The 17,098-nt window shown below is 51.7% G+C and overlaps 7 protein-coding genes across 7 annotated transcripts; 2 read left to right on the forward strand and 5 right to left on the reverse strand.

The window, feature by feature from the left end:
• Window positions 1–3,088: 3,088 nt before the first annotated feature.
• On the reverse strand, window positions 3,089–3,748 carry CkaCkLH20_11229 (uncharacterized protein; the record flags this gene model as incomplete). Its single annotated transcript, XM_038893943.1, has 1 exon — window positions 3,089–3,748. One exon carries the CDS (start codon window positions 3,746–3,748, stop codon window positions 3,089–3,091), a length of 660 nt encoding a protein of 219 aa, XP_038740769.1.
• Window positions 3,749–4,963: 1,215 nt separating this feature from the next.
• Window positions 4,964–5,301, forward strand: CkaCkLH20_11230 (uncharacterized protein; the record flags this gene model as incomplete). The annotated part of the gene is made up of 2 exons (XM_038893944.1): window positions 4,964–5,117; window positions 5,174–5,301. The coding sequence occupies 2 exons, from the start codon at window positions 4,964–4,966 to the stop codon at window positions 5,299–5,301; spliced, it is 282 nt and encodes a 93-aa protein (XP_038740770.1).
• Window positions 5,302–5,733: 432 nt separating this feature from the next.
• CkaCkLH20_11231 (high-affinity methionine permease) lies at window positions 5,734–7,745 on the reverse strand (the record flags this gene model as incomplete). Its single annotated transcript, XM_038893945.1, has 6 exons — window positions 5,734–6,082; window positions 6,135–6,172; window positions 6,350–6,433; window positions 6,484–6,743; window positions 6,800–7,498; window positions 7,562–7,745. 6 exons carry the CDS (start codon window positions 7,743–7,745, stop codon window positions 5,734–5,736), a joined length of 1,614 nt encoding a protein of 537 aa, XP_038740771.1.
• Window positions 7,746–10,032: 2,287 nt separating this feature from the next.
• CkaCkLH20_11232 (uncharacterized protein) lies at window positions 10,033–10,818 on the forward strand (the record flags this gene model as incomplete). The annotated part of the gene is made up of 1 exon (XM_038893946.1): window positions 10,033–10,818. The coding sequence occupies one exon, from the start codon at window positions 10,033–10,035 to the stop codon at window positions 10,816–10,818; it is 786 nt and encodes a 261-aa protein (XP_038740772.1).
• A 315-nt stretch (window positions 10,819–11,133) lies between these two features.
• CkaCkLH20_11233 (epoxide hydrolase) lies at window positions 11,134–12,464 on the reverse strand (the record flags this gene model as incomplete). Its single annotated transcript, XM_038893947.1, has 3 exons — window positions 11,134–11,834; window positions 11,887–12,084; window positions 12,140–12,464. The coding sequence occupies 3 exons, from the start codon at window positions 12,462–12,464 to the stop codon at window positions 11,134–11,136; spliced, it is 1,224 nt and encodes a 407-aa protein (XP_038740773.1).
• Window positions 12,465–13,047: 583 nt separating this feature from the next.
• Window positions 13,048–14,491, reverse strand: CkaCkLH20_11234 (beta-alanine; the record flags this gene model as incomplete). The annotated part of the gene is made up of 4 exons (XM_038893948.1): window positions 13,048–13,114; window positions 13,175–13,993; window positions 14,042–14,351; window positions 14,425–14,491. The coding sequence occupies 4 exons, from the start codon at window positions 14,489–14,491 to the stop codon at window positions 13,048–13,050; spliced, it is 1,263 nt and encodes a 420-aa protein (XP_038740774.1).
• A 579-nt stretch (window positions 14,492–15,070) lies between these two features.
• On the reverse strand, window positions 15,071–15,994 carry CkaCkLH20_11235 (glycosyl hydrolase family 61; the record flags this gene model as incomplete). Its single annotated transcript, XM_038893949.1, has 1 exon — window positions 15,071–15,994. One exon carries the CDS (start codon window positions 15,992–15,994, stop codon window positions 15,071–15,073), a length of 924 nt encoding a protein of 307 aa, XP_038740775.1.
• Between the last annotated feature and the right edge of the window lie 1,104 nt (window positions 15,995–17,098).

Here is a 17,098-nt window from a genome sequence, read left to right on the forward strand (position 1 = left end):
GAGATCGACATCGGCGAGCTTCAACCCGCCACTGGCAGAAGCAGAAGCAGCGAGAATTGGACCTGTTGGCAGCGCAAAACGAAGCCGAGGCTCTCAACAAGGAGCTGCACCGGCAACACGTAGAGATCTTGAACGAGGTTATGAAGGCCAGAACCGCGTTGATGGACCACGCCAAGTGTGAACATCCGGCGATTAGCAGCTGGCTGGGAGCTCAGGCCAGAAACTTCGTTCTCGGCGGTGTTCGAGGGAGTAGGCCCTGGGAAGAGGGTGGGCTGACAGCGACGGCGGATGAGGCGCATCAGAGGGTCTCGACGCGGCTGGATGGGGCTGCGTGTGGGTGATTTCGTTTTCCGGTTTTGACATGAGTGCTCTATGAGAGGGTTGACGCATTGGAGTTGGGCAGCAAAAAATGGGAAAAGCTGAAGTAGGAATGAGGGGGCAAACGGAATAGTTTCCGAATCCAGGCAGGCGGCAGGCCGTTGGGACTGTGGAGTTTCGCAATTTAGCCAAGCGTTTTGGTTTCTGACGGGGCTGGCAAGGAAATGCTCCAGACTGAGCAGAATCTTTCGGCCGAGCCCTTTGGTATGGGTCTTTGGTCAGCCTGGGCCGGATATCAGGATATTTGGCGTTACGAGTAGACGTGGTTTCATGCAGCAAGCAAGTCTCAAGTTTCTAATCAAGCACTTAATCATAACTTCCCAATTATCTGCGACTCGTGGACTGTCTCAGAAAACAGCATCTTGACTTCTCATCACGTTAGCACATTGGCTGCTTTTGGGGGTTTTCCCGGCAGGCAAATAAGGGCTGGGGTCTATAGTCCCCTGCTGTCGGTCACTCATCCATTGAGTTTCAAACTCCACTGACCCTGGTCCTTCTGTGAGACTCCTGATGGTGCTTCATTCTTTGTCATGTTCTCGCCAAAGATCCAGTGTCCGGGTTATCTGTGGTAATGAAAACGAATTCTCGCGAGGGCCCTGACGTGACCGTGCACTGCCGGCCATTGACATCTTGTGTCGATCTGCAAGCCAGACTCGCGAATCGTGTCCTCCCATGCTACACAAGCAGCTGGTGGAATACATGAGCGTTGTTCATGAGCATTAATATGGATCATTCATGCCCCTAGGGTCTCAACGCGGAGTCGGCGATGAACGCAGCCCATTGTCTACTACCTATGCCATGGTTTGACCACCCAACCCTCTGCTTCACAATCTGAATGCAGGTACTGAGATTTGTCGGATCTGCTTCTTTCTTTTTGGTGTAGACATGTACTGCTCCCCGGTATGAGTCTAGTACTTGTGACAATGCCGTTTGGCACTCTCCGGTAAACTCACGCTCTCTGCCTTCGGGCCACCGTTGAACACGTCCCTGTCCCAGGTCATACAATGCTGGAAGGTAGTTAGACTGAAAGCCAGATACGTTTAAGGTTCATGATGAAGATCCATAGTCCTGGTTTTCTCAGGACTCATTTGATGCTGCCATCGTCCACAGTTCGTCTCATATCCAAGCTCTTCCAAACATCTTCCGTCGGAACAGGGGTAAGTGATTGGCTGGCGGAATTAACTCCGGTTGAATTACCCCGCTAAGGTTGAACCGGTAGCCTGTGATGTTTTGCGTGGCTCTTCCCTCAGCAGTATTTGACTGGTTCAGATTAGCATCGAACATCAATAAATGTTTTGCTTTCTGGACGTGTCGATGTGCTTCGGCCCCTCCAACGCTACACATCGACGAGAACCTCGCCCTACAGCTCTTGTCCGGGATGGAATAGACACTTCTCACGGGCTAAATGCCTACAACAAACGCGTCATCAACCGGAAATACCTGGATGTCAATTCGAGTCTAGAGCCTCTGTGAAGACAAACTTCTCTGACACAGCACAATTGTGTAAGGAAGATGTTAAACCCGGGTTTTACCTGAGCTAGTCCAGCTTATATTATCCAGGGAGGCTCGCGGATGCAGGCTAAAGCCTTAATAGGACAGACTAGTCACTTGTGTTTGTAGTTACGGCGCAAAGCTTCTGGTGTTCTCTTTCATTTCCATTGTAAACCCAGTGGTCTACAATATGCTGCCACTAAATAGACATACGTTTTCACGGAACAACACTAAACTACATGCAACCGCAATGGTTGAAATGTCAGTTAAGAGGTGTCCAGGAATAATGCCTGAGGACGTGAACACTAAAGTCTCTCTCAGTGACTTATATGTGACTGAGTCTAGTTACTTAATAGCGTGTTTTTTTCTCTACCCTCTTAGGCTTCCGTTCTCATTTACGATATAAACTCCAAGGAACACAATCAGCGCTGAAATTACTAGAAGATAGCCTCATTTACATGTAGGTATATACGGTTCATTAAAACCTCACTTGGACATGAGTACGCTCTTCTACCGTTGTACTGAGCAAATACTAATCGTTTAGTCCTGGTGTGATAATGCTTGAGTTCATGATAGCCTGCCCGAGCTACAACAGGCAACAACTGATGTCGAGGTTTTTATGTCGACCTAAACGGCATGCCTTCCAGTACTGCTCACAGTCTCCAGTCTGGTCCAGGAAAAGAGAGTTAGCTGTGGGTAACCAAGAAAAGAGAGAAATGAAGATGATCATCTTACATTTTGCCCATATGACTATGATCGCCCCATAGGAACAGCACCGGACTTCTAGATTCGACACATCCCCAGGTTTTCACGAGCCTCCTCCGCAGTGAGAAAGCGTAGAGAGGCTTAACACTAATCTAATCAATAACCTCACCGACTGAACTTCATCTAAAATGGCATACGCTTTAGGGATACTATCTGGAGCTCGATATGGCGTATTCCACCGACTGGGTACACGGGAAGTTGAGCAAATTTACTGGATTCATTGTACTCATCACAAGAATAAGACGCTCCATGGACGTCTCCATGCCGAATCTAGAACCACACCTGTGTCTCGCTCATTACTCCGATCATGAGATGCCGCAGATATCGAAGTGCATAATATTGTATATCATTATCGTCATTGAGCCAGTCTATATGTATGTATTCGTAAACCATAATATGAGATAGATGAAGCCATCGCGTCGTACGTCCTCATCTCCATCTTCGTCTTCGGGGTTTATTTTTTCGCCATATTGCCGGCAAGTCGGTTTACTAACAAGCCTCCAATGGTGGCCCCGACCGCATCCTTCTTGCCATAGTCCTTGGGGTTGTTATCCTTGAACGCCGCTATCGCAGCAGCTCCAGCCGCAGCCGTCGCCATCTTTGTGCCCTTCTTCTGCCAGGACGACTTATCCTTCCTCATTCTCCAGGCCTCCGCGGCGCCAGCCACTACAGCAGCGCTGGCAGCCGCCTGCAAGATGTGAGACTTGTCAGACTCTCGACGTTGCAGGCGCGACCGTGACGACGACGCCGGCGGCGGTCTGCCATCTCTTCGTCTGCCACTGCTGTGTCCTCTGCCCCGGCTGCGGTTCCGTCGTCGTCGCCGGTCATCCTCGCTGTCTGTGTAGTCCGAGTCGTCGTAGCTATCGTAGTGGCTGCGGCGTGGTGGCCGATGATCGAGGGATCTGGCACGGGTCTTGTGCCGTACCGGACTGATGTTGTCGTCGTAGCGGCCGCGGGCGCGCCGCGATCGCCCTGCCTCGGCGGCGTCTAGCTCATGTGCGCTTCGTGAAACGCGTCTGGGTGCTCTTGGGCGTTCATAGTACTCGTCATCAGAATCATCGTCGTAGGCCGCCCGGTCGCGGGGGTAACGATCTGAGTGGTTTCGTGACGGCATGGCTGATTCGCGGGCGCTTCGGTGTCTCGTGCGGCCCACGTGGATGTGAAAGGAGGATGGAGGGTGCCAAGCCTCGTGAAGAACGGATGGGGAAAGGCTCGCACAATGATGGGGAGAGCTAACGACGAGCCGTTTGCTTGGTCCTCCTTGTCCTTGGATGTGACGCGTTGATTCTCTTGCGGGGTTTCGATCCGATCGGAACACAAGATTTGCTAGGTAGGGGGTTGGAACCGATGGTGGAACGTGAGTTGCTAGGTTGAGGTCGATATTAATGAAGGATCATCCAATTCTGTTGGAAAAGGAAGAGGCAGAGCAACGGTCTCAGAACTGGACCGTGACTTCGTTTTGTTAAGGCATTTCATCTGGAAAATACCAAGAGTCGTGGGTAGCTGGGCCCCGGCACTCACCTGATAACCGTCTGGGCAAAATTAAACTTGATTACTTCCTGAACGGGGTGATGTAAAAGGATGAAGATCACTGCCGTTTTGGGGCGGAGCTGAGGCGTGCTGGGGCGATGGCAAACGTCAATATGATGCGGCCCGCTCACCCGTGCCGCACGGAATCAGTCGAAACAAGGAATGATGTCAGACCGAGGAGACCCGACCGCTGATGTCTCGGTGGGCCGCATGTTCACCGAGAAAGGAGCTTTACCGCCGGGGACTCACCGAGACAAGTCAGGGGTCGCCGATCTGGACAAGTTCCAGACATCATTGACTTTGGCCATTGACCAATCGGGTCTTTGGCGTTCGATCAGGGACGATCGTGGACCAAGCCTGAGGAGGCTGAAATGGGTAACAAGGGACCGCATTGCTAACGCACAGTTGCTAGGCCAATTCGACGATGCTTGTCTCGAGGTGGCGCCGCTAGCGGCATCGGCAATGCTGTCGCGAGGAGGAGGCTCCGTTTGATTGAAGCTGCACGGGACTGGGGACTGGGCTCAAGGCGCGTTGATGCGCGCTTGCTCGCGTAAATGAGAGCGTCATAGACTAATTATTGCCGACAATGATCTCAGTCACCACTGACTGGCTCTATGGTGTTGACATTCACCAGAACGCTCCCGATGTTGACTTGGTGATGGCCATCAATCATATATGAAGCAGTAAAACCCCAAAGGGCCATTCCAGATTGCGCAACACCCTCATCATCAACATCCTAACATATTAAATTTTACCTTTAACGCCTTTCTAACTCATCACCAACCCAAAAACACTCAACATGTCTTCCAACGAAGCTCCCACCGGTGACGTCCAGGATAACGAGTACGTCTCCCGTCAGCCTCAGCGCGGCGAGCCTATCCGAGTCCAGGCCGATGACGCCAAGGTCGAAGATCCCATCGACCCTCAGACAGCCGATAGCGATGAGCAGCTTGGTTAGTTAAACACTTGTGCAGCGTCACGTTTTTCATGCCATTAATACCCCCTGCAGAGCGTGACGACAACGAGGCTATTGACAAGAGCAACATCATTGACGAGCGCACTCGTTCTGCCAAGCCCCAAGGAACCTATCGCGAGCCTGGCGACACTGAGGGACTTGAGCGCGAGCAATTAGAGTAGATAGGTGTTTTGGAAGTACGATAGGGCGGAAGCGAGGCGTATGCAATTAGAACTAGTGTCAAGCAATGAACGTCAAACAAATGCAACAAGCCGTGCAATATAAGGCAGTCACCCTTATAATCTGGTCATTAATATCTCGCCATACCCAACTAGTACACATTGTCAAGCAATGAACATTTATTGCACTTTATGACAGACAACCACTATCTTTGAGTAATGCAGTTGCAGCTCCGGATTTCCCACCACGCCCATGGCCATGTACAAGAACGCACCGGTGATAGAACGATATCAACACCCTACATCTTTCATGTTGAGGGTAATACCTCAAGCCAATGAGGTCAAAACGGGCGCTAAGCAATACAACAATAACAACTACAGTTTGGGGGTATTTGAGCAGCCAGTAGTAATACGTATTTTCAAAGACAGGGTAATCTAGTCGACTGGTCCAGACAGGCCCTTGGTGCTGACTTTGCGGTAACGAATGACTTCATGTCCTTCATCGTCATACGTCCTTTCAGCCACGATTTTATACCCACCAAATGCTGGCCAGATTTTGGTCCAACACACCCAGTAGAAGGCACCGAGAAGTAGCACACCGACTCCCACGATGGGGAAGACGTAGTACGGGTAGCCTTCCGCTGTCCAGGATCCAGTTGGTGGGATAAAGGGCACGATGCATAGGAACACGTTGGCCAGGACGTAGAGAATGGTGATGGGGAAATACGTGTGCCACGGCGAGGTCCAGTTTTCCTGCTTGTTCCATTGAAGGTAGAGGAGACCGCTGTATGCAAGTTAGAAGACATCACCGGAAGGGTTTAGGAGCGATGACATACATTCCGACGAAGGCGTTGATCCAGGCACCAGGATATGTCTATGGAGTAGAATGGTTGTCAGTAAATTCACGATGACGACAACAAACAGAGGGAATTGGAGGAATTCGAAAGTCAAGGCAGCACAGGGGTATTCGCCAGACAGCTGCGGCGGTCCACCACCTTCCGAAAAGCAACAATCCGAGAGCCGGAACGAGATGATTCTGAATATCACTTACGTAGAGGTCAGTTATGAAGTTGTAAGCACTACCAGCCGGGGGCGCGGTCAAAACTATAATAGTCACGGCCCAGTGGAGGAAAAGCTGGCCTTCAATTAGTCAAGTAGTCATGCCACATGAAAATGAACACATACTGCGGCAGCAGGCGCGTTGAAAGGTTTGTTGGAGGCCCAGAAACGACTGAAAGGCAATAAACCTTCCTTTGCAAACTCCTGGTTCAGACGGGCATGGGCGAAACTGACGGCGAGCACGTTGCCCAAGTTGCTGATGGCCACGAAGGCAGGGAGTGCACGAGCGCCGGCACTGTTGCCGAAGACGTTGCGGAAGAAGACGCCGGCAACGATAACTTCGGAGGTTGCGAGTTCGGTCTTGGGAATGGCGGCAAAATAAGCAACTGGGATGAGTTGTGAGTAAATTTGTAACCGCGTGAGGACATGGTGGGTGACTTACCATTTGCCAGGACGTAGAGGATAGTGACACCGCCAATGGCCAAGGGAGCAGCAATGGCGAGGGTCTTCCTCGGCTCCTTCAGTTCGCCGACGACGTAGTTGGCGTTCTCCCAGCCTTTGTAACTGTAGATGATACGGAGCAGCGCAGTTGCGTATCCATAGACGCCGCCATTCCCATACCCCTCGCCCTCCTCGATCCGAAATGCGTTGTCGAAGTTGTGCGGATCAGGGACCCGACGACGGCCGGCGAGAGCAGCGAAACCGGAGAATACGATGAACAGCAGGACGACCACCTTGAAAACGCCCAGCACGTTGAACAGCCGGATACCCCACTTCGGCGTGACGGCGTGGATGCCGACAGCGAAAGTGGCACCGGCGATACCGATGCCGCGAGCGACCCAACCGTCCGGAGACGTCGAGCCCGACGCGAAGAGAACGTACCGGCCGAAAGCGAGAGAGTTTCCGGACGAGAAGCCGAGGAGGATCATCTGGGATGCCAGAACGCAGGTCGCGAGGTATTTCGGGTGCTTGTATGCGCGCTCGAGGTAGTTCTTCTCACCTCCGGACCGGGGGATCGCGAGGCCGAATTCGAGGAAGACTGACATGCCGCAGAAAGTGAGAATGCCGCCGATGACCCAGAGCATCAGGCTCACGCCGACCGAACCGGTGGATTGGAAGATGCCGGAGGGCGTCGAGAAGACTGTGCAACATTGTTGTCAGTACAAGCTATGTCTCGCGAGGACGTCCGAGACAGTGCACTTACTTCCCGTTCCGATCATCTTGTTGAGGATCAAGAAGACGGCGCCCGTGACACCAATCTTGCGCGACTCGGAGTAGGCGTAGGTCTCTTGGTTTTTGATGACTCCGACCTCTGCCGACGCATCGTCCCGGTGGACTTCGTGCCTGTTCTCGCCGACATGGTGATCGTACTTGAGTGGCCCACTCATCGCGTTCTCGTCGCGTGGTGTGTCAACTCAGCTCGGAGGGTGCGGAGTACGACGCGTGGGAAGATGAAGCTCATTCACCTTGTTCCAGGAACGAGATAGAGTTTGGAGCTTCAGGTGAGATGGGACGATCGGAACACAGAACCGAGTGGTCTCTGGGGAGGGGAGCTAGGAGATATATACGTGCCTAGCCCTGCATCTCTCTTCTGCATCGCAACCCAAGACAAACGGTGAACATGTAGTCATCCCATGCAGAGGTAGCTTCGCTGCTTCAATTCCCTGTGCTCACCAGGCCCCGCACGTCATCGCACTGCAACGTCACGCAAGGGTCGAGGCGATTCGTTACCAGCCCCGTTTGTATGGAAAGCCCTTGGATCACAGGCAAGAAAATCAGCGAGAGGTGTCCCGGAAGCTCCAAAAGGTTGTGCGAACCTGTCCGGTTGTGGTGGCTTGACGAACCAGGTTATGCGGAAACCACAAAATAGCCTCTCCAACTAACATTCCCACCCCACTCCGTCCCGTCAAATTTTAGAGTCATCTGCTCGGCGTCTTCCAGAAGGATGCATTGGCAGGGATCAGAGCTCCTTGTAGCATGGGGGAGCTGACGCGAGGCGACGAGGCGACGCCGAATGCGTAAGAAGAGCTGATGAGTCCATCTTCAACTGCCTCTTTCTCATGAATCGTCATGAATGCCGGCAAGCTCGCGAGGACGATGGCGTCCAGTGAGGCTTCCTCGTCGGCGAGTTGGCAGTGCCAGATTGCCTTTGAATGGCTCGGCCGGTACGAGATGAGAGACACGGGCAACTGCGCCAAGAGGGCGTCAGCAGGCTGGGCCGTCTCGGCGGCGGCGAAGAGACCGATCGACCGCGAGAACAACTCGAAAATGCCTTGAGCAGGACTTCCTCTTGTGGAAGGTCGTTGAAGGTAGCTCCAAGTGATACAGCGAAGGGATAGGCTCCAGAATATTGCCTACGACCCAAGCTTCTTGGCGGACTCTAGGGTCCTGGGGACATTTGGGGAAATCCCATGGGTAATGCGGGCGTTGTGGACTCGTGGAGTGACTTGGGCGCGTTGGGGTCGGCCCTGGAGCATGTTGGAGGCAGCTCGTTTGCGACGACTTGCAGTGTTGTTGCACCGCCAAGAGACCAGCGAACGAGAGAGGAAAGCCAAAAGGATTTTCGTCGATGTCGTGCTCGCGGGGGTGGAATGGCGACAGATGCCGGACCGACTGATGTTCATCGCTCACAGGGAGTTTGACACAGGCTGATCCTGGCTGTTCTGTTTCGTTTCGACTGCCAAATGCCCTGAACGCCTGGACTTCAATAGACAACTTTAAATGAATCATGTCTCTCATGGTGACGCTTTGGCTCAATTCTTATTAGTCCTGATTCAGTCTTTCGCGGTATGTAGTACTTGAATGTCAAACAATCCACTTCACGAAGTCATATGAAGAGTTGATTATTTCTGACTCTGTTTTCATTTCTCATACTGGCCTTTTGGGTTTATGCTGGACAAGCCGGGGGCCGCTCCAGCCCGGAGCTTCAGTTGAACCAGCGGGGTTCACATCAGCGACCCTGGTCGATCGATGAGCCATTTTCTTGGCGCTCTCGCTTTACATGAACAGCATAGCAACTGCTTGAATAATTCTTCGCATATGGCAAAACTCATTAGCTCAAGCTATATATGAGTTTAAGAGCCTCATAAATGTCTGAAATGTCCATAAAAAGAAAAGATGCTCATCACACACATGCCCTGAGTTGCTTCATATCATCGCCTAAGTCGACGTATCGAAGTGTCTTCTGGGTGCAACTCTAAGAAATTCCAAGTAACCTAGTTTCATGATTTCAATCTGGTTGTTGCACAATATATGCTTTATATCAACTATACATCTATTTGTTTATATGTAATCGTTGCTTCGAATGTGAAAATCTGCTTCTTAGGTCACGTTACCCTTGCGATCACTTCTGCCCAATACTCACCAACGCAACAACCTAAGTTTGTGTGCAACTTGGTTGCCAGTGCCGACAGAATCTGACGGGGACTTCACGACTCGAGGGGCAACTTTTTGATTCAATGATATCATTAATCTTAGAAGGCAACCCGGATGAGGCAGCTGGTAAGCTTATGTCATCCAGTGGACGAACTGGATAATGACTCATATCGTAAGCGGCATGTTTCTCCGTTAACCTCCACCAACATCTCATTAACTCCTCTTATGTTGAATGAAACTAATTTTCCCTTATGTTCATTTAATCTCAACTGTTTACATAATTGTGAGAAAATAGTTGCAATGCCTTCCAGCAATCATCTCAATGGAGCCAACACTGGCGAACCGAAATCATACGAGCTCGTCGACACAGCTGCGGCGGTCTCCAAGATGATCGATGCTATCAGTGTCTATACAACTACCCCGCCATCACTCTACATCGACCTCGAAGGAAACAATCTTTGCCGGCTGGGCACGATCTCTATCCTTCAGATATACTTGGCGACCAACAAATACACATACCTCGTCGATGTTCGTGCTTTAGGAAGCGCATGCTTCTCGACGCCCGGGAGTCACAACATGACACTCAAAGACATACTCGAAGCAAAAGCAATTCCGAAGGTGTTCTTCGATGTGCGAAACGACTCGGACGCTCTCTTCCACCATTTCAAGATCAATTTGGCTGGGGTTCAGGATCTCCAGCTGATGGAGTTTGCGACGCGCAAGTACAAAAGAAAGTTCATTTCCGGGCTGGCAAAGTGCATTGAGAAGGACTCCTTGATGACGGAGATCGAGTTGATGGAGTGGAAAAGTGTGAAGGAAAAGGGCACCAGCCTCTTCCGCCCGGAGTCCGGAGGCGGCTACCACGTGTTCGATGAGCGACCGCTCTCCAAAGATATCCTGATGTACTGCATTCAGGATGTCCAATATCTTCCGCGACTTTGGGAGCTTTACAATCAGAAGCTGACCCCGGAATGGTGGGAAAGAGTCCGTAACGGTTCGCAAGATCGAGTCCGCTTGTCTCAGTCCGCTGATTATGATCCGATTGGAAGAGACAAAGCTTTTGGCCCCGAAGGATGGGATGAATAGATTTTCAGGAAGAATACGACTGAAATCCAGAGCTGCGACAGCTCAATGGGAACACGTGTCAGAAAGTCTTCGTCATCGATACCTGCGTGTGAGACGGCGGCAACCTGATCACTCACATCATTTATGGTTAGATATGGCGAGATTTTAGTAGTACATGAAGTGACAAAAGTATCTGCATTGGGTTGTGCTGCAACTTATCATTGTAACCTGAAAACTCACATTCTTCGCCTTTGAATGGGTAAGGCCAACTCTGCTTGAGAAGAATTATGAGGTACGACTTCTGTACATAAATGTGAAATTCGGCCGACGGTGCTTCTACAACTTGGCCTGGATTCTGTTCTTCAAAATCTTCTGCGACACGTCGTGAGCCCCTCCACCCTTGCCAAACATCTGCCTCAAGTCCTTAGCCAGTATCTCAGGCCTCTCGTGTGCGGCAAAGTGTCCGCCGTCTCCGTGTGTCACAGCGAACACAACCGGCCCAAGTGTCTTCGCATGGCTGATGGGTGGGACGAAAAGGTCCCTGGGAAAGATGGAAACGCCCAGTTTGACTTTGGGGATCCACTGCATTGGCTCCGTGTGCTTCGTCGGGTGCCTCATCTCATAGTAGATCCTGGCGCTCGCTTCCGGACCAGCCCTCGAGAACTGGTAGATGGAGATCCATGTGAGAATCTCATCGTCCGTCCATGGGTATTCGTCGGTCCAGTCATGCAGCTTCTCGTAGATCCAGGCGAGGAGGGCCACGGGAGAGTCGGCCCACGCCAAGCCGACGGTTGCCGGCCGCGTTTGTTGTTCAAGGTTATAGCCGAAGCCCTCGCGCGCGAACCATTGTGATCTCTCGATGCCCTTCTTCTCTTGTTCGGTGTATGGCCACAGGCTCTTGAGATATTGTAGCGGGTTCTTGAAAAGAGAAGGCGGACTGGCAGAGGCCATGTTGATATGCGAGGCGAGGACATGGTCTGGGTAGTTGAGACCCATGAACCGTGTGATCGAGAACCCCCAGTCACCGCCCTGGGTCACTATCCACGCGTCAATACTGTTGCTATGAGTAGCTGCGTTACCCAGACTCACCATATTGCTCATAACCCAATTTGAGCATCACCTTGTGCATGACCTCGGCGTACTGAGGGATACGGAAGCCAGGCTTGTCAGGACCTTCGGAGAACCCGAAGTTTGGAAGAGAAGGCGCGACAACGTCAAACGAGATCCCGCTTGTCGCCATCGTGAGAAGCGGGAGAATTTTGAGAACCTCATAATAGCTGCCCGGCCCTATTTCCAAGTTAGCTTCCAGGTTGCGAAGGGGTTTTGATGAGAGTGTACTCACAGCCGTGACAGAACAATAGCGGGACGGCCTGAGGTTGCTTGCTCTTCTGCCAGACGAAGTGAATCTCGAGATCGCCGAAGCCGTCCACTGAGATTGTGGTCGTGTACTGCGGTACTTCGTTCAACTTGGCCTCCGCAGCGCGCCAATCATAGCCATGGCGCCAGTGACTAGCGAGGCGTTTGATGTGTGAGACGGGCGCTCCGTAGTCCCAGTTCACGGTGAGTGGTATCTCTGATGGGAACTTGGCTAGATCCAACTTCGCGTGCAGGTTCTCGATCTCAGAATCCGGCACGGAAATCTTGTAGGGCTTGATGGAAGGATCCATTGTTGCGGAATCTATTCTGAAATCAGGTTCGGTAAACGATCCGTGGCCAAAAAGGTTTTGACAATGTTTGTAGAAGTATGGCCGAATTTGAGAAGTGATGATGAAGATGTCTTGTCCTTTGGTAATTTGGCTTCGCGGGGAGCTCCGCAGATTTAGTAGTTCATGAACACGCCCTTAACTAGACGTGCAAATGGCGTCACAGTGTCGAGTCAACACGGCTTACTCATTTGCTGTCTCTGTTAACCTCAAATGAATTGCGGTTGAGTAATTACTAATGAACATGTGCGGGGGAGCTTCCCCGCGGGTGACACAAATTGTGTGACATCATAGACGCGTCTCACAAACACGGTGAGATCACCGGTCGAAAGGCGCGTCTTGACATGAACACGCGTTCAACGCTGAGAAATCCAGTGCATTTCACAGAATATACCACATAGCTTTCAGAAAAATCACATACAACCCCATTTGTAATGAGATTGGGTCCATGAAGTGAGTCATACGGTGAGGCAGAATGAGTTCTCGGAGGAGATGCACTGAATTTCATCTCAAACAGATGTATAAATGAATTTTGACTTCATTCATCTCATCTGCTAGCTCGCAGCTTATCATAGCTGACAACCGCTTCCAGGAGGGCCTGGGTGCCATTCGCGCTGAAGATTGTCAGACTCAAATCGTGTTTCGATCTCAGAAGAATTCTCAGATTCACTTACCAGTCCTCGGGGCTGCAGTACTCTTCGGGATGATGGCTTACTCCGTCTTTGCAAGGGACAAATATCATTGTCGTCGGGCATACTTTGCTCGTGTAGACACTGTCATGACCAGCACCGCTAGTCAATGGGAGCCAGCCATCATTGCCGAAAAGACCCTTGGCCGCATCCTCGACAGCCTGGATGCACTCTTTGTCGAATTTGGCGGCTGGCGAATCCGTGTCAAGAGTCCATGAGAGCTGGACTCCCCTGCCGTCTTCTTTGGCGATCTCTTCAAATGACCGGATGACCTGGCTCTGCAGCTCTTCGACAACGCTATCCTCCGGATGTCGGATATCCAGAGTGAATGTGACGTCTGAAGGAATCGTGTTGGTAGAGGAGCTGGGCGGGATCTTGATAACACCAGTGGAAGCAAGAGCGCCCAGATTCTTTGCGAGTGAATTGGAACTTGCAATCATCTTTGAAGCAGCGAGCAGGGGGTCAGAGCGAGACTTGAGGGGCGTTGTGCCAGTGTGGGCATCGCGACCCTTGACGGTGAACGTGAACCACCGATACGCCTGAGCGCCCTGTACAACACCGATCTTCTTGCCGTTTTCTTCGAGGATTGGGCCTTGTTCGATGTGCAACTCGAAGTGCGCACCCAGAGGGTAGCCGGTTGATGAACAGCTGACCGGACCGACGTATCCGTGCCTCTCAAGCTCCGACTTCACAGTCACTGAAGAGTCGAAGATATCGCCCATGTTCCAAGCTTTCTCTAGAGGAACCTTGCCTGCCCAAACACCGGAAGACATCATGGACATGGGAAAACGAGCGCCCTCCTCACTGATTTACGTTAATAGAGAATTCTTCTTGACCCGGTAATGTACTCACTTCGTCCAGTTGACGATACCAACATCGTATTGAGTCTTATAACCGTTCTCCTTCAAGGTTCTCATGACTTCCACGGCAGCAAGAACACCCAGAATGCCATCATACCGGCCACCTCTGGGCTGCGTATCGAGATGGCTTCCCATGGCGGTCATCGGCTTGGGCGAGTTCAAGGCGCCTTTACGCTTTGCAAACATATTTCCCATCTCGTCAACCGTGAGATCACAGGAGAGGTTCTGTGTCACTTCGTCGGCGAACCAACGCCTCACCTTGGCGTCGTCATCAGAAAGGGCCAAGCGGGCCATGCCGGTCTCTGTCGCGGCCCTGTCATCGATGATATGATTAGCGTCGATTCTGTTGAAAATGATGGACAGCCCTAGACTCACTTGCCATATCGATGAGCAGCACCCCATTGGCAGGTATGGTGGATAGTCTCTTGAAGTCGGTCGGCATTAATCTTCAAGCCTGATAAGGAACCCCGCGCCGTCGATGAGTATGCCCTAACCTGACGCGGGGTGGCAAACGAAGGTCTCAGGCGGCAAAGCATCTTAGCAGACAAATATTGGCGAAATTGCAATCGTGAAGGTTGCGCCAATTGATGAAAAGCCTTTGGTCAAGTTCGATATTCTATTCGATGGCAGAGGACTGCAAGTTGAAGTAGGCGCGGGGAGAGGGGCTGGGATTGATCGGCAAATTCACCCTGGTGCATCGGCAGAATGGCCCAACGCCGGGGGTCAAGCGGCCGTTAATGCGCCCCGCAAAATGTGTAGATAAGCTGTCATTTACGCCCAGGCTGTCTGTCGAACTCAGCCTCAACGGCGCCTTCGACAGTATTTCTGGCGCTTTTTTAATGGGATTTGAGTACGAAGACTGATCCATTCATATTCTTACGAAACTCTTACATATGAACAACAAACAGCCGTCTTTGCTTGCGAGTCTCGAGTCAAAATTGAACGACGGTTCCCGTCGAACTCCGCTTCGGCCCCGCTGTGGGCGGCGCCGTCATCTCCGGCCCCGGCATCCGGATCTCTCTCAAAACAAGCCTCCAGTATCCTTCACCGGTGCCAAAGTCTCCATTGTTTCAACAAGCCCAACCGCCGTTCCGTCAGCTCTCGCTCCATCCGGCACACCAGGGATTGCCGTGGCAGACGATAACACCTTTGCTCCTGTCTGTGCAGCAAATGTCTTGGCTCCACTGTAGACCGTTGGCCCCGGGATCTTGTACGGCGGAAGCGGGCTTTGTGAAATGTCGTACACCAGACCTTCTTCGGCTGCTTCATACAATTTTGCTCCCGAAATTCCGGCCGGAATGTCAACTCCGCCTCCGGTGACCTGGATGTTGATGCACTGCGGATAATGCTGTGCGCCCTGTCCAGGATATCTGGCAAAGTGGAGGGCAATGATCTCATGCCGGAGAACATAGTATCCCGCGGCGATCTTGGACGGGATTTGGACCACCCAGCTCGCATTATTCTGAATCAGAACATCACTGGCCCATATCCCTCGAGCTGTCGCAAAGTCGGTGGCATTCTTGCTTGGGTCGATCAGCCCGACCTTGTCGATGGCGAAGAAGTCCAACTTCGTCTTGTCGACAGACTCGCAGGATCCCCTTTGCGAACCACAGAATGCCATGTAGGTCAAGACAGGGCCGTGGTGTGACTCCGGCCAACCTTGCCATTGTATATCAATCGTTTCGCCGGCCGACACGGGCACGTAGCCAATGGGGTTACTTGCATCGCGATGGCACACGAGGTTCGGCTTTCCGTAGCTTTCAGTGCTGACCCAGCCGTCATCGCTGACGGTAGTTTTCCAAGCTGCGAGAAGCTTGGGATTATTCGGGATCTTTGCATTATAGCCACTGTATGAGGCGCCGTTGATGACAAAGTTGGTGATACGACTGTGAGCCGAAGCCACGCTGCTCAGCGTTAAGATGGCAATAAAGGCAATGATGTGCATCTTCTGAATGGGGGAATCAGTCTCTATCCAGATCTGAGAACAACAGGAAGGCGTGGAAAGAGAAGCATGGTTCGGCTGCTAGTTTTATATCGGACCGTGGAGAGGACCGCGGCAGGCCATATTAGTAAAGATCGCCAAAGCTTCTTATTTGATTCCGACAAGATCACGGCCAGCCAGTAACTAAGTCCAATCGGAGTACGAAGAAGCAAGAGAAAATAAGACTTACAGAAGCAGGGGGTGCTTCCCCGGACTTCAACCGGGATATTGCGTCGTATTAATGAAGCCATCGGCGCCAAGCCTCCGCATTTTAGGATGGCGGCTGGATGTTGGACGCGGGACTTCCAGCATGTCTACCCAAGGGGGCAATTAAACCAGACTGATTTTGCCAAAACAATTATCGGATGGCGCGGTTCGATTTTAAGAGCTTCGGAGCATCGTTAAGAACTAGTCCTTATGATGGTGATTTGTTACTCAATCTGAGAGGATCCCCATTCGGCACCGAAAGTCTTACATTTTCGCTTTACCCAGCCGAATGCGACCACAATGTAATTGAGACAACGGGTGGAAAGAGGCCTTGACTTTCTTCCCCAATAACGAAGTAGTGCTGTGCCTCGCGTGCCAGCACCATGAAACTGGCATTATCGGGAATAAGCTGGTAGCGATACTGCGTAGGACACAAAACGCTCCAAGCAGCTCGGCTAGACAAACCTGCAGGTTACCACAGACACGAGAATATCGTCCAGCGACTACGGTCACCGGCGGCGGTGAGCGCGATGCCGGTTGTAAGGCTACTCATTTCACGTGTTGGCATCCATCGACACGGGCGAATGGTTTAGTGGTATAATACTCGCTTAGCATGTGAGTGGTCCAGGGTTCGATTCCCTGTTCGTCCAATTCTTTTGCTTTTTGCCGTTTTTCTTGATTGTCGTCCGCTCCTGCTGGCAACGCCATGGACTCATCGTATTCCTGTAGCGTGACCTCGCTCTTCATGATCGTAGGCCTAGCATTCACTCTTTCTCATCCTGTTGCAAGTGTCGCGTGACCCATCTCCCCTTTTAGACGACATTTCAGTCTGAGTATTGTGGCGCTCGACGAGACCCGGCT

This window comes from Colletotrichum karsti (assembly GCF_011947395.1).
Source record: "Colletotrichum karsti strain CkLH20 chromosome Unknown Scaffold46, whole genome shotgun sequence".
NCBI classification, from domain to species: Eukaryota; Fungi; Ascomycota; class Sordariomycetes; order Glomerellales; family Glomerellaceae; genus Colletotrichum; species Colletotrichum karsti.